Genomic DNA, 14,894 nt, shown 5'->3' on the forward strand with positions numbered 1-14,894 from the left:
AATTAAAATTAATTAAAAATATATATAGACATTTTAAAAAAAACTTTTAATTACTAAAATTAAAATTTAAGTTTAAAACTATTTTTATTAAAAAATATATAATAGTGTCTCGATACTGAAATAACTGATTGAAGGTAAGGCAGAAAAATAATTAGGGGGAAATATTTTTAATTAAAAATTGAATATACATTATTAAATAGTATTAATTTCTCAATTTTTTAAGTGAAATTTTTACATTTTACATTTCAAAACTCAATTTGAGTGAATCATTTTCATTTATTCTTTAATATTACAATTAACTCTGAGCTCAACCTCTATTTTTATGAACATTTATGGGACTTTTATGTGCGAGTACAAGTATAAACGCCAGTGTTACGGTATTAATAGGTGATAACTATGGTATTGATTTTATGTAAGGACGGAGATAATATGCAGGCAAAATAACCCTTACAATAATAAATATTGTGATGTATCCTGCATGATTACCACGGAATTGAGTAATGCAAATTGCCAAATGCATCAGCACGAAACACAAATGATCTGAGAGCAGCTGGAGAGTGTGTGTGTGTCAGTGTGAGAAGGAAGATGTCGGTGTGTGAATGTACTGGCGGCTCGCGCGCGCAGAAGGCGTTGAGGTAAACACACACACACACACACACAGTCGGTGCTTTGATTGCGAGTCTGTTTATCTGTCAGAATCACGATGTGCATCTGTGAATCATCGAGTTCAGGCAGGGGATCTTTTTATTTCATCACAGCAGAGCTCACAACACACACACACACACACATCGATAACACCGACTTGCGTCGTGCACTCGAGTGGTTTATGATTTGATATGCAGAAATTAATTTAATGCATCTTAAACATTATGGATCCGAGTATGTTTGTGGTTGCTCTGTCTGTTGCCTGAACAAAATGTACCAGCAGCGCATTCATTCCCCTGCGCGTGCCATCATGACGTCATATGCAGCAGAGTTCATGCATGTTGTCTCTCCACGCAGTGCACGCGCGACACATGTTATGATAGTAACATTTCAGACCTTAAAAACACATGTGGGCTAGTCAGCCAACCAGGGCGATCCGCCCATGCGTGTGATGATGTAACCTATAATGGATGTGATGTAACCAATCATCTGGAGCTCTGGAGTGATTTCGGCTTCCGGGTTGTGTCAGGAGTGTGTGTGTGTGTGGAGAAGGAGAACAGACGCACGCGCTCGCAGCGTGGACGGGGCGCGAGAGCACAGAATCAGTTTTACTGCAGGCAATCAGTGTGTGTGTGATCATGCCGACAGTCAGGTACAGTACAGCAGTGTGTATTCAGTCAGTCTCTCTGTTTGTGTACTTCCGGGTTGGGCATTGCTTGTCTTTATGATGTAACGTGCTTTATTTCCTTGAAACGTGCTTTATTTTTATTTATTCTTCTTATTCAGCTTATATGTGGGTGTGTGTGTGTGTGTATATATATATATATATATATATATATGTGTGTGTGTGTGTGTGTGTATGTGTATATATATATATATATATATAACTGTCAGATTAATGTGCATGTATACTCATATGTTGCAGTAATAATGCATGAACACGTTATATATGGCAGAATGCAAATGTCCATTCACTGATCACTTGTGGCAGTTTTCATTTCAGTTCCCTGACAAATTGATGCTTATCAAGGTTTCACTTGAATGTTGGCCAACGTGTATAGTTTTGGTGTGTGTGTGTGTGCTGCATGTGTTTAGTCAGCACTATAGCATGTGCTCTGAGCTGTAAACACATTCCCATGTAAAACCCATTTAACACACACATGTTCAGATATTAGATTTCAGGGTGCGTCAACTTTTCACAATGTTAAAAAGCAGTTTAACTGTTTTTGTTGTGAACTTTTAGCAAGTCGACTCGACACACAACTGGTTTGTCAGGCTAATAGTATTAGTCCATTTAAACCTGTTCATTATATAGAAAGCGTCACAGAATGATAACGAGGAGGGCTGTACATCTGATGTCCGCTTCACCGTATGAAAGAGTCCGATTCTGGTGTGTGTGGCCCACCAAGGGTTCATGTCTCAAAGGCAGTGTCACTGAAACCCCGGGTCATGTGACCTCCACCTGTCACGCTCAGAATGGATATTAAAGGAATAGTTCCCTCGGGAAGGAATGTTCTGGATCTGCTCCTCAATGTCTTTCCGAAAACTTTAGAAGATTAGCTGAATGTTCATGCTGTTCTTATGCATACAATTACAGTCAATTAAAGGAGTAGTTCACTTTTGTAAAAAAAACTTTTGCTGATAATTTACTTACCCCCATGTCATCCAAGATGTCCATGTCTTGCTTTCTTCAGTCGAAAAGAAACGAAGGTTTTTGATGAAAACATTCCAGGATTTTCTCCATATAATGGACTTCAATGGGGTCCAAACGGTTCAAGGTCCAAAAGACACTTTCAGAGCAGCTTAAAAGGGCTTTAAACGATTCCAGACGATGAATAAGAGTCTTATCAAGCGAAACGAGTGCTCATTTAATAAATAAATAACAAAGTTTAAGTTTTATAAGCACAAATGCTCGCCTTGCTCTGTTCTGTGATGCACGTTCGTGACTCCTATTCGAACTCGTTCATCAAAATGAACAAATCTTTTTCCGAGTCATTTTGTTCATTTCGTTTGTTGAATCAACCAAATGACAACCATATTCATCGTCTGAAATCTTTTAAAGCCCTTTGAACAGTTTGCAGTTTGCACTGAAAGTGTCTTTTTGACCTTGAACCGTTTGGACCCCATTGAAATCCATTATATGGAGAAAATCCTGGAATGTTTTCATCAAAAACCTTCATTTCTTTTCGACTGAAGAAAGAAAGACATGGACATCTTGGTTGACATGGGGGCGAGTAAATTATCAGCAAAAGTTTTTTTTAAAAGTGAACTACTCCTTTAAGACAGGGGTTGTCAAACTTTAAAAATGCGTAGAGGAGATGCAGCATTGTCCGGTTTTTAAAGTTATCTGGATGAAAGTTATGACGAAATTCACATGCATATTTTGTTGAACGCATAGTAATGAAAACATGCAAGGCCTGGAAAAAGTAACATAATGCATAACTTTAAATAAAAAGTAAAACTAAGTAATGTAATTATTATACTTTTTTAGTGAGTAATGCAATATTGTAATATATTAAAGTAAATAAAGAGTAAATATCAGGTATTGTAAGATGTGTGTGTGTGTTGCAGTCAGAACGCTCTGTTTGGGATGGGGAATCCGCTGCTGGACATCTCCGCTGTGGTGGATAAGGATTTTCTTGATAAGTGAGTAGTGACGAACTGTGTGTTTCTGTGTGATCACACAACCTGAGCCAGAAACACACTGTGTTGATTTTCTTGAGCACTGTTAGTTTAATTATTCATCAATAACTAACTTGTGTCTGCGCAGGTATGGATTGAAGCCCAATGATCAGATCCTGGCAGAGGAGAAACATAAAGCTTTGTAAGTGAATTATGTTCACTGCTGTCTTCGCAATGTTGCTTATTGTTATTTCACCTGCAAAATCTTTGAATATACAGTACTGGTCAACATTTCTGATTAGTTAAGATTTGTACTGTTTTTGCTCACCAATGCTGCATTTATTTGATAAAAATGCAGTAAAACAGTAGTATTGGGAAATATTATTACAATTTAAAATAACTTTTCTATTGGAATATATTTCATATTTTTGTAGAAACTGAAACTATATATTTTACACAATTCTTTGACGGATAGAAAGAAAATTCTTAATCTTTCGTAACATTATAAATGTCTTTAATATAATTATTTTTTATCAATTTAATGCTTTCCTGCTAAATAAAAGTATTAATTTCCTTTTTTTTTATTTTTTTGGTAAATTACTTCTCAAACTTTTGAATGGGAGTGTATCACGGTTTCCACAAAAATATGGAGTATTTTTTGAGTAAATATGGAGTAAAAATATTAAAAATATTTTAACTTTAATATTTTAAAATATGGAGTAAAAATATTTTCATTTCAACATTGATAAAAATGAGAAATGAAAATAAAAAATGATTTCTGACACTGTTTCTGTGTCAAAAAATGTTTCTGTGACACTGAAGACTGGAGTAACGATGCTGAAAATTCAGCTTTAATCACAGAAATAAATTAGTTTAAAAATATATTCACATTGAAAATAGCTTTTTTTATATTGCAAAAAAAAAAATCATAATGTGACTCATTAATTGATTAAATAAATGCAGAAAAAATCATAATTGTTCCAAACCTTTGACCAATACTGTATCATAAATAATTGATATAATTGCCCAGCCTTAGTTATATCATAATATGAAAGCTAAAGACAAATGGCACAGACAACATATTAGGAAAATGAATGATTGATGTGTATTGGTGATAAAATACAAACTAGAAATAAGTGATATTTTTATGTTCAACCATTGCACAAATATATATCTATGATATAAACGGTGCCGCCCAGTCCTAATAATGTTAATCTGCAGTAAAATGTGTTTTAAAAGCAGAAAAGCAGACATGTGAATGTAGTTTTAGTGTTGACCTGTGGAGGGCAGCAGAGACTTCTATTCTGTAACCTCAGGAACTTGTTTGTGCCGCAGGTTTGATGAGATCGTGAATAAGAGTAAAGTGGAGTATCATGCCGGTGGATCTACACAGAACTCTGTCAAAATCGCTCAGGTAATCTGGCCCTCACTTAAGTTATTTCTCAGCATACTGTGTGTGTGTATCAGGAAATTACGAGAAGGCAGTTTCATCTCAGAATAATCCTGTGTTTGATATCTTCTCTCTCTCAGTGGATGATCCAGGAGCCGCATAAAGTGGCCACGTTCTTCGGCTGTATAGGAACGGATCACTTTGGAGAGATTCTGAAGCAGAAAGCGGCCGAAGCTCATGTTGACGCTCATTATTATGAACAAGGTCAAGAACCGACAGGAACGTGTGCGGCCTGCATTACTGGAGACAACAGGTCAGACACACTCACGTATACACGTGTTCGAGTTAAAATGCATGCACTAGCACTTGTTTTACTGTTTTAGAAAGGAGTCTCGCCTGCTCACCGAGGCTGCGTTAATTTGATCAAGAAGAATACAGTAAAAATTGTTAAATATAATTTCATTTTAACCCTTTTGCATCCTTCTGGACATTTTTGTCCTTTTTAGTTTTTTTTTTTTTTTATCAGTTTGCCTGTGTTAAAGCTAACTGCAAGAAATTTGGCACAGGTGTTTTACTATTTCACCGACATTTCCTTAAAAAAAATATTTTTTGCATTAGGTACAAAAAAATAGTCCCTCTCAGCGCCTTCTGGACAAAAATGTCCCCATTGAAACCCATTAAAACTGCCATTTTTAATCCCCGGTTCAGTTAAATATAAAATTATGCAATCTTTGTTAAGAGGCTTTCGTTCTGTTGGCAAGGCTTCAAAATTTTATTTTTTACTATTTTATTTTTATTTTTTTTTGATGGTGCCTTTTTTCAGATTTGGCCTATAAAACAAATATCACTTCATTTCCTGTTTTCTGCTTCGGCGTACTATAGAGCCAACTGGATAAATTATGCAACGATATTTGTATGGATGTTAGTATGTGTGTTATAAAAAATATGTGTGTGTGCGCGCGCATGTGTGTGTTTGTAAGACTGAGAGAGAAAAACTGCAAATATCAAATCCAATCACTGTGAGCACCAGTGGGGTTTTGCTGGCACCCAGTGGGGAAAATATGTTACTACGCCCAAACAAACTGTTACCGAAAGCTCATTTTTTGAGATATCATCCTCAAATTTGGAACACAACCTATTTAGATTTATGAGTTTTGAGTTCAACCTGATTTATAAAATATAAATTAATTTTTATAAATAATTTTCATAAACTTATACCTATTTAATTTTTGGGGGGATTTACTTATTATTATTTTTTATGACAGTTTTTTGACATGGACATTTTTGTCCTCCATGTACCTATGTGTAACTTCTTTTAATTGATGCACAAGGGTTAAAACAGCTGTTTTCTAAATGAATATATAGTAAAGTGTTATTTATTAAGCTGAATTTTTATCATTACTCCACGCTTTAGTGTCACATGATCCTTCAGAAATCATTGTAATATGATGATGCACATCATTATCAATGTTGATGCTTCATATTTTTTTTGGAAACTCATTTTTGCTTAAGGATTCTTTGACAAAAGAAACTTTTGTAATATTATAAATGTCTTTACTGTTACTATTGATCCATTCAATGCGTCATTGATGCATACAAGTATTAATTTCTTTTAAAAATTCTTACAAACCTTTGGTAAAATGATAGCATAGCATAACATCCCCACACCATACCACACAGTGGTAACAAGGCATGATGTTCTCATTCGGTTTACGCCAAATTCTGACTCTACCACCTGAATGTCTCAACAGAAATCGAGACTCATCAAACCAGGCAACATTTTTCCAGTCTTCAACTCAATCTAATCAATACATGAATCTAATCTTTTTAATAATTTCATAATTCATACTAAGAGAAATAACAGGCTTTGAATGAAATCAGAGATCAGAACATTATTATGTACCAAATGCACCAGTTTATCCAGGGATACACTGATATAAACATTTTATAGCAGATAATATACTGTAAAACAAGATCGATACATGTTTAAATCAAATACAGCATCATAACTACAGTCTGATAACAGCTTAATACTTCAGATTATTTCTTATTTTTTCATACAGCTTAATATTTCACTCAATTCAATTATGCTGGACTGGTCCAAGATGAAACCCCATTATTTCCGTTATTATTATTTTTAATAGTAATAATAATGCTATTTAACAGTAAAAATAATAATAATGGAAATTATGGCGATACTGATAACATCACCATATAGAGAGTTAAAAGACGACTGTATGATTCATCAGTGGATTAATGCAGTTTTACCTAGAGCGTTCAATCTTTGATTTATGTTGTTTATTACAATCTGTCTGCACTGAATATGGTATATTATACTGTACTTTATTGTACTAATGGGAAATCTGTTTTGGGCTCACAAATACAATCACTGCACCAGACATGTAAAACAAACACAATGCATATAAAACAGAGAAATACACATTTAAAATCAAGTAGTTGGCCTCACATTACTAATATTTGAATATATATATATATATATATATATATATATATATATATATATATATATATATTAGGGTTGTGCAAAAATTAATTGCGATTAATCGCATCCAAAATAAAAGTCTGTGTTTACATAATATATTTGTGTGCTGTATATAATTATTTTGTATATATAAATACCTATGCATGCATGTATATATTTAAGAATTATTTGCGCTTAAATTCTGTATATATATATATATTTATATAATATAGATTAACACATTTTCTTAAATATATACATGCATGTGTGTGTATTTATATATACAATATAATTATATACAGCACACACAAATATATTATGTAAACACAGACTTTTATTTTGGATGCGATTAATCGCAATTAATTTTTGCACAACCCTAATATATATATAATGTTCCATGGTGATTTTCAGGCTCGATGTTTGATTATTACTGTGTGTTTGTAGGTCTCTGATTGCAAACCTGGCCGCAGCAAACTGCTATAATAAAGAGAAACATCTGGATGTCGATCGCAACTGGAGTCTGGTGGAGAAAGCTCGAGTTTACTACATCGCAGTAAGCGATTCACATTTGCATTATGCTAGTTTGAACGTGCAAATGAGAGAATAAAGCCGTTTATTCAAGAAACCAATCATGTTGAATCATCCAAACCATTTTCTGGTCAAAATGCTCCTCTTATTAAAGTATAAATCTGACTCCTGATCTCCGTCCTGAAGGGTTTTTTCCTGACCGTGTCTCCAGAGTCCATCCTCAAAGTGGCCAAACACGCGTCTGACAACAACAAGATCTTCGGCCTCAACCTCTCGGCCCCCTTCATCAGCCAGTTCTTCAAAGAGCCGCTGATGAAGGTCATGCCGTACGTCGACATCATCTTCGGAAACGAGACGGTGAGTCTTCAGATCTTTAAAAGACTGTCCGAAATCGAATACTTCCCTACTATAGAGTACGTGAGCAGAGTAATACATCCGAAATCATAGAATTGGAAAAACGGTAGGCGAAAAGTACCCGGATGACCTACTACTTTTGTCGAGATTCTGAAGTCCACATATGATAGACGCTTTACTATCCCATGATGCCATGGGAGAGGAGTTGTTGTGGTTATATTTGAAAATGGCGGAAACCGGAGACGCGTCTGTAACGTTAGGAGATAAACACAGACACGCATGCGTATCTCTACTGATTCATTCATATTTATTTATCCATGGTAATAGCCAAGCAAATAAATGGCTTTTTCTTTGCCAAAAATCTGTTGTTCATAAGGGTTGTGTGTGTTTTATGAGGTAAATAAATGTTATTTGAGAAAAAGCTGACCGACGCCTCCTCTTGATTGTCGACTCAGACGACGTAAAAAACGCAGATGAAAACAAAGCAGAACTAAAAACAGTGCGAAGTTGGTGCAGTCACTGGAATGTTCGCACTGTTGTGACGGAGTATGTCATGCGACTGACAACAACATGGCGCATGTAGTACGTCCGGTGTTCTGACGATTCATGCTACCCATCGAGATTTGCTACTTACCGGTTATGCGCATGTGCAGACTCGCGGTATTTTTTATTTTTTTTAACAAAAGGTTCATTTTCCAGTTATAATGTTTAATTTCCCTTTAAAAAATGCTTACTACCATATGAATATTAATTTTGTACGGTCAGCCAGCTGAAAAAGAATAACTGAAAGTTTCAGTTACTATGAGGCAGTGGTGGAGGAAGTGCTGAATCTCAGTACTTAAGTAAAAGTACAAATAAACCGATAAATATTTACTTTAGTAAAAGTAGAAGTAACACAATGACAAGTAAAAAGTACCTGATTTTAAATGTACTTTAAGTATTAAAAGTAAAAGTACTTGCATAACAATTTATTCTCTTAATGTCTATTTTTTTCTAATGATTAATAAAACATTTAATTCTAACTCGTTCCACCTAATACTCCTATAATGATGGAAAAAAAAATTGTTGTCACCATTTCTGAAACAAGCTTGCAATTAGGCAATATGCACATCATGTTTATCCTTACTATATATTAATAACTATGTTTGGCAGTAAACGTGATTAATTTATGGTGTAATTCTGAACCTCTTGGCTTGCCATAATCCTAACCAAAAGTATATTACACACGGTACGTTTTCTATGCACATAAAAACAAATTTTCGCGTATAAATGGCACGATAAACACACTGCGTGCGAGACGCATTTAGTGTGACCGGGTTGATGTATCTATGGCAACCAAACGTCACTGGTGAGACAAACGTGCAACGAACGGACGGTCAGATTACGTTTTGGCAGGGGAAAAACTGATCAGAAAATGTAATGAAAATGTAACAGAAGTTGTAGAAATGTAGTGGAGTAGAAAGTAGAATAATTGCTGCAAAATGTAACGAAGTAAAAGTAAAAAGTAGGCACTATTTATTCTACTTAAGTAAAGTAAAGATGCGTGAAAAATGTACTTAAGTAAAGTAACAAAGTATTTGTACTTCGTTACATTCCACCACTGCTATGATATGATATGAGGAAAGGTGTACTTTGACAAGTCAAAGATGAATATTTTATGATAATTTTTACTTTTCACACCATTTTAAAAATAAAAACAGTAGTATATAGTAGCTACTGATAACTGTATTATAATTGTATTTCATACGACTTTAATCGGCATTCTGTGATCAATTCGCGCTACGGTAGCATTTTTCGACAAGGCAGCAAAAATCGACAGAACACCGGACTCATTTATACTATATAGAACATAGTTTTTACGGTCACAAAGTATGTTCTTATTTAAATATAGTACCTATTCACATAGTATGCGATTTTGGACGCAGACAAAGTCCCGTTCTAGTCAATCATTTAATCCCTTAGAACTCATATTTGATCACCAAAATGACATATTTAAAAGGTTTTTCCTTGGAAGAAAGTTCTTCATGCCTTAAAATCGCTTGAATGTAACCCGACACCCTCGCCTCATTTAGTATGCACGGTTCTATGAATATGCAAATGAGCCCCGCCTCCACTCACTCAGCTCAGTTGACGATCACACGTTGATCTGATTGGTTACAAGGTCGTTTGTGACGTCAGCGATATCAAACCGTGTTTTTGAGACAGTTTTAAGGAGGAAATACTCGACTTATGAACTTATTCATGTTGTGTCTTAAAGCGTATTAAAACACCACATAAACAACATTAACAGTTGGATTTACACCACAGGGGGACTTTAAATGTCATGAGTTTAGTTATTAGTTTTTAACTAACCCCCACACATTTGGTTATTGTTTTGGCACGTCTCTTTGATTGTGTGTGTTGACTGATGTTTGTTTTATACCTGTAGGAAGCCGCTACATTTGCAAAGGAGCAGGGCTTTGAGGCGAGTGAAACGCACTGTAATGCCGTATGTGTAATGTAGACTTGTGAATGAATGGACTGCTCCTATAACACACTCTCCCGGTGTTCCTGCAGACTGAAGACATCGCTGAGATCGCACGGAGGGTCCAGTCTCTGCCCAAAGTCAACAAGAACAGGCAGAGGATTGTGGTGTTCACTCAGGGCAGAGAGGACACCGTGGCCACCGTGGGTACGTCCGTCAAACCAATCAAACGCGCCGATTCAGATCAGTTATCTTCCATATGTTTTTTTTTTTTATTAATTGTCTTTGTCTTCTTTTAGGTGATAAAGTGAAAGTGTTTCCCGTTGTAGACATCGACCAGAACGACATTGTGGACACGAATGGTGCTGGTGACGCTTTTGTGGGAGGTAAATGATTCATCAGATCATTTTTGAGAATTGTTCACTTTTAAAAAAATTTTTGCTGATAATTTACTCGCCCCCATGTCATCCAAAATGTCCACGTCTTTCTTTCTTCAGTCGAAAAGAAATGAAGGTTTTTGATGAAAACATTCCAGGATTTTCTCCATATAATGGACTTCAATGGGGTCCAAACGGTTCAAGGTCCAAATGAGAGTTTCAGTGCAGCTTTAAACGACACCAGACGATGTATAAGGGTCTTATCTAGGACACTTCGAGTCATCGAAAAAAAAATTGTGTTCGAACAGGAGTCACGAACGCGCATCACAGAACAGAGCAAGGCGCACATTTGTGCTTATAAAACTTAAACGATTTAATTTATTTTTTAAATGAGCGATCGTTTCGCTAGATAAGACCCTTATTCATCGTCTGGTGTCGTTTAAAGCCCTTTGAAGCTGCACTGAAATTCTCATTTGGACCGTTTGGACCCCATTGAAGTCCATTATATGGAGAAAATCCTGGAATGTTTTCATCAAAAACCTTCATTTCTTTTCGACTGAAGAAAGAAAGACATGGACATCTTGACAATTATTATAGTTATTAAAGGAGTAGTTCACTTTAAAAAAAATCTTTTGCTGATGATTTATTCACCCCCATGTCATCCAAGATGTCCATGTCTTTATTTCTTCAGTCGAAAAGAAATGAAGGTTTTTGATGAAAACATTCCAGGATTTTTCTCCATATAATGGACTTCAATGGGGTCCAAACGGTTCAAGGTCCAAAAGACAGTTTTAGTGCAGCTTTAAACGACACCAGACGATGAATAAGGGTCTTATCTAGGACACTTCAAGGCATCGAAAAAAAATTAGTTCATTTGGATGAACGAGTTCGTACAGGAGAGTCACGAACGCGCATCACAGAACAGAGCAAGGCGAGTATTTGTGCTTATAAAACTTTAACTATTTAATTTATTTTTTAAATGAGCGATCGTTTCACTAGATAAGACCCTTATTCATCGTCTGGTGTCATTTAAAGCCCTTTGAAGCTGCACTGAAACTCTCATTTGGACCTAGAACCGTTTGGACCCCATTGAAGTCCATTATATGGAGAAAAATCCTGGAATGTTTTCATCAAAAACCTTCATTTCTTTTCAACTGAAGAAAGAAAGACATGGACATCTTGGATGACATGGGGGTGAGTAAATCATCAGCAAAAGTTGTTTTGTTTTTTTTCAAAGTGAACTACTCCTTTAACATTTTTTTTTTTTTGAAGCTGTAAATAAGACAAGTATTATTGGAGTATGTTTTATGTTTTTCAACTTGCGTGTATTACAGGATTCCTGTCAGAGCTGGTTCAGGAGAAGCCGTTGGAAGAGTGTATCCGCGCAGGACACTACGCCGCTAATGTCATCATCCGGCGAGTGGGCTGCACCTTCCCGGAGAAACCCGATTTCCCATGATCCCAACATGGATCTTTCCATCTCATTCTCTTTCTTTCTGCTGAAGCTTCGGCAACACAACCTGCGTGCCTCTACATTTGTTTACACACGTTTCCTGTTAAACGGGCATTTTTCAGGATTGCAACGACCACATGAGTTTGTGTTTTAGTACGGATTGTCTTTGATCTGTTTTTATGCTACATTGCAGTGTAATTCTATATTTAATCTATTAAAGATCCATGATATCCTTTTACATGAGTGCATTTATATTTTCCAAAAAATAATAGTGGTAAATTAAATTAACAGAAGTATATAATTGAATTTTTGTCTTTCAGGTCTACATTTATTATGAAATGCCAAATTGTATCTTAAACGCACAATGTTTAAAAATGCATATAAGCTGTATCTGATGTGGGAAGATTTTTCCTCTTCTGGAACACGACCATTCAACTGACCAGTTTAATAAAAAGATTTTAACTGTGCCAGAGTTGTACATCTCTGTTTTGTGTGTGTGCATGAGTATGTGAGTGTGTGTGTGCGTGAGTGTGTATGCATGAGTGTGTCTGAGCATTTGAGTGTGTGTGCATGTGTATGTGTGAGTGCATGAGTATGTGTGTGTGTGCATGAGTGTGTGTGCTTATATTCCCGTAGTTCGATAGGTAGCTCTCTAAAACTTTCTGTTAGCATTCACACGTGAGTCGGCTCAGACAGATCTGATCTAATATGCTTTATTATAACCCTAAACCTACCTAAAACGTGAACACTATTCACTGGCTGCTGCTTTGCAAGCATAAATGTTGTTGGTCATGGTGTTTCAGTGTCTGCGGTTGTGTGTTTTGAGCTCTTCTCTGCTCCAGCAGGTGTGCGTCCAGCTCTCTCAGCTGCTTCAGGAAGCCCCAGTTTGGGATGATGCGTCGCCGTCGTTTGACGTGGTCGATGGCGTCTACAACCGTCATGTTCTCGTAGATCATCAGGAAGGCCAGGAAGAGTGTGGCCGAGCGACTGCGGCCCATCACACAGTGAACTAGAAGCTTATCTGGAGAAATAAACAAGATGACTACACCTCAGCAGTTGTTGTAGTCCTTAAAAAACGATTTCTTTAAAAGCAAATATCTTCCTTTGCTTTGAACTTTGAGCGTTGTAACTTTGAAGGTGTTGTTTATGCTCACACAACAACATTACACACTAACAAAAGTTAGAAAAGTGAAATCATAATCAACCATCCCTTTAATAGAGTCATAACTCACTCTGTGGGTTTGCGAGGGTCTGGTGGATGTGTTCAGCCGCAGAATAGAAGTACTGGCTGAGGTTGAATGTGGGAACGTCCTCCGCTGTGATCCCGTAGTAATGGACGTCCATGTCTCTATAGTATTCAGCGCCCGTGTCCACACTGTTCCACTCGCCCTCCGCAGCGTTCAGGATGTGCGTGATGCCCATCGTCTTCAGCTTGTATCGGTCTTTAGCTGTCTCTCTTCACAGAAACAACAGCTTGAGTCTGGGGGCTGTTTTCAACTAAAAACGCAAAAGTATGCGTTTTGACCGTTCAATTACACTACAGCTGCATTTTGGGTGCATGAAAACGCAAACTTTTGAAAACGGCTTCAAAGTGCAAGTTTTTGAAAACGATATTGTCTCCGTGGGTTATTTTGACAGAATGCGATTTAACGGAATTAACCCAAAAGTTAAAACTGTCATTTACTTATCCTCAAGTCAATGGGAACCGTCGTCAACTGTTTGCTTACCGATATCCTTCAAAATAACTCTTTTGTGTTCAGCAGAACAAACATACCGGGCCGATTGCATAAACCGCTTTATAGTCTTGCAAGCTATAATCAAATTTTTTCTTTAAAAAAGTTAATACATTTTTTAATGTCAGTTAACGTTAAAAAGCCTATCCCTAATCCCTTGACTAAAGTGGGTCATCATACTAGATCTTAAGACACTGTCTTATAGCTAACTAAGTTTATGCAACTGGCCCCATGTTTAGATTGGAATAGGGTGAGTAAATTATAACAGAAGTTTAATTTTTGGGTGCACTGTCCCTTTAAAAGCGCGTCTTAACAGCACGACCGTTGACAGCCGTTAATGTTCCAAATTTAAATGTGAACGGTCTCAAATTTGACTCTCAATTGAGTATACCACATATCGTAGGTAAGTGTTTAGTAGACTTAATTGGGTAAATGTTGATCCTGCATTATAATTAGCATCATCACAATAAGGTTAGTCAAATGAAACGACTCACTCGTTTCCGATGTAGACGTTGGGCCAGACCTCATTGACGTGTGTGTAAGCGACGCTGCCGTGCGTGAGGTGTTTCTCCAGCTCGTACCCGTTTGGTGTCTCATATTCCTCTTTCACTTCACTTACCTCAGACTTCACCCCAAACTTCCTCCGTGAGGTCATTTTCAACCGCGCATTCGATTAAAACAGCATAAAACACATGTATTTGTGTGTTTTCAGGTTGGTTTGAGAGCTGAGTTTGATTCGACTGCTTTGGTCTGACTACAGGTCGGAGGTGTGTGTTGATTTCGGGGTTATTTTTAGAGGCCTGTTCCCTCACTAGAGAGGGCTGACCCCCGAAACACACGTGTTTG

At 36.6% G+C, this 14,894-nt stretch overlaps 2 protein-coding genes across 3 annotated transcripts; one reads left to right on the plus strand and one right to left on the minus strand.

The window, feature by feature from the left end:
• The first annotated feature begins 476 nt into the window (after window positions 1-476).
• On the plus strand, window positions 477-12,782 carry adkb (adenosine kinase b). 2 transcript variants are annotated; one of them, XM_039650363.2, is made up of 11 exons: window positions 477-635; window positions 3,217-3,291; window positions 3,416-3,469; window positions 4,603-4,681; window positions 4,798-4,970; window positions 7,584-7,692; window positions 7,854-8,024; window positions 10,450-10,485; window positions 10,578-10,692; window positions 10,785-10,871; window positions 12,197-12,782. In XM_039650363.2, exons 1-11 carry the CDS (start codon window positions 586-588, stop codon window positions 12,319-12,321), a joined length of 1,074 nt encoding a protein of 357 aa, XP_039506297.2. In that variant the 5' UTR covers window positions 477-585; the 3' UTR covers window positions 12,322-12,782. The 2 variants fall into 2 exon arrangements, with proteins under 2 accessions (XP_039506297.2, XP_039506306.2); XM_039650372.2 differs by lacking the exon at window positions 477-635 and adding an exon at window positions 1,109-1,297.
• dusp29 (dual specificity phosphatase 29) lies at window positions 12,564-14,864 on the minus strand. The gene is made up of 3 exons (XM_039650391.2): window positions 14,543-14,864; window positions 13,548-13,771; window positions 12,564-13,336 (listed from the first exon to the last, which is right to left on the minus strand). Exons 1-3 carry the CDS (start codon window positions 14,701-14,703, stop codon window positions 13,068-13,070), a joined length of 654 nt encoding a protein of 217 aa, XP_039506325.2. The 5' UTR covers window positions 14,704-14,864; the 3' UTR covers window positions 12,564-13,067.
• Between the last annotated feature and the right edge of the window lie 30 nt (window positions 14,865-14,894).

The sequence above is a fragment of the Pimephales promelas genome, chromosome 17 (genome assembly GCF_988280905.1).
Source record: "Pimephales promelas chromosome 17, fPimPro1.hap1.1, whole genome shotgun sequence".
Lineage (NCBI taxonomy): Eukaryota > Metazoa > Chordata > Actinopteri > Cypriniformes > Leuciscidae > Pimephales > Pimephales promelas.

Excerpts from the sequence above, each read along its gene's own strand:
- adkb (XM_039650363.2), top strand. The coding sequence starts at position 586 with ATGTCGGTGTGTGAATGTACTGGCGGCTCGCGCGCGCAGAAGGCGTTG. Across the intron at positions 10,693-10,784 it reads GGACACCGTGGCCACCGTGG|GTGATAAAGTGAAAGTGTTT; the intron begins GTACGTCCGTCA and ends GTCTTCTTTTAG. Across the intron at positions 10,872-12,196 it reads TGGTGACGCTTTTGTGGGAG|GATTCCTGTCAGAGCTGGTT; the intron begins GTAAATGATTCA and ends CGTGTATTACAG.
- dusp29 (XM_039650391.2), bottom strand. The coding sequence starts at position 14,703 with ATGACCTCACGGAGGAAGTTTGGGGTGAAGTCTGAGGTAAGTGAAGTG. Across the intron at positions 13,772-14,542 it reads AACGTCTACATCGGAAACGA|AGAGACAGCTAAAGACCGAT; the intron begins GTGAGTCGTTTC and ends GTTTCTGTGAAG. Across the intron at positions 13,337-13,547 it reads GACCCTCGCAAACCCACAGA|ATAAGCTTCTAGTTCACTGT; the intron begins GTGAGTTATGAC and ends TTATTTCTCCAG.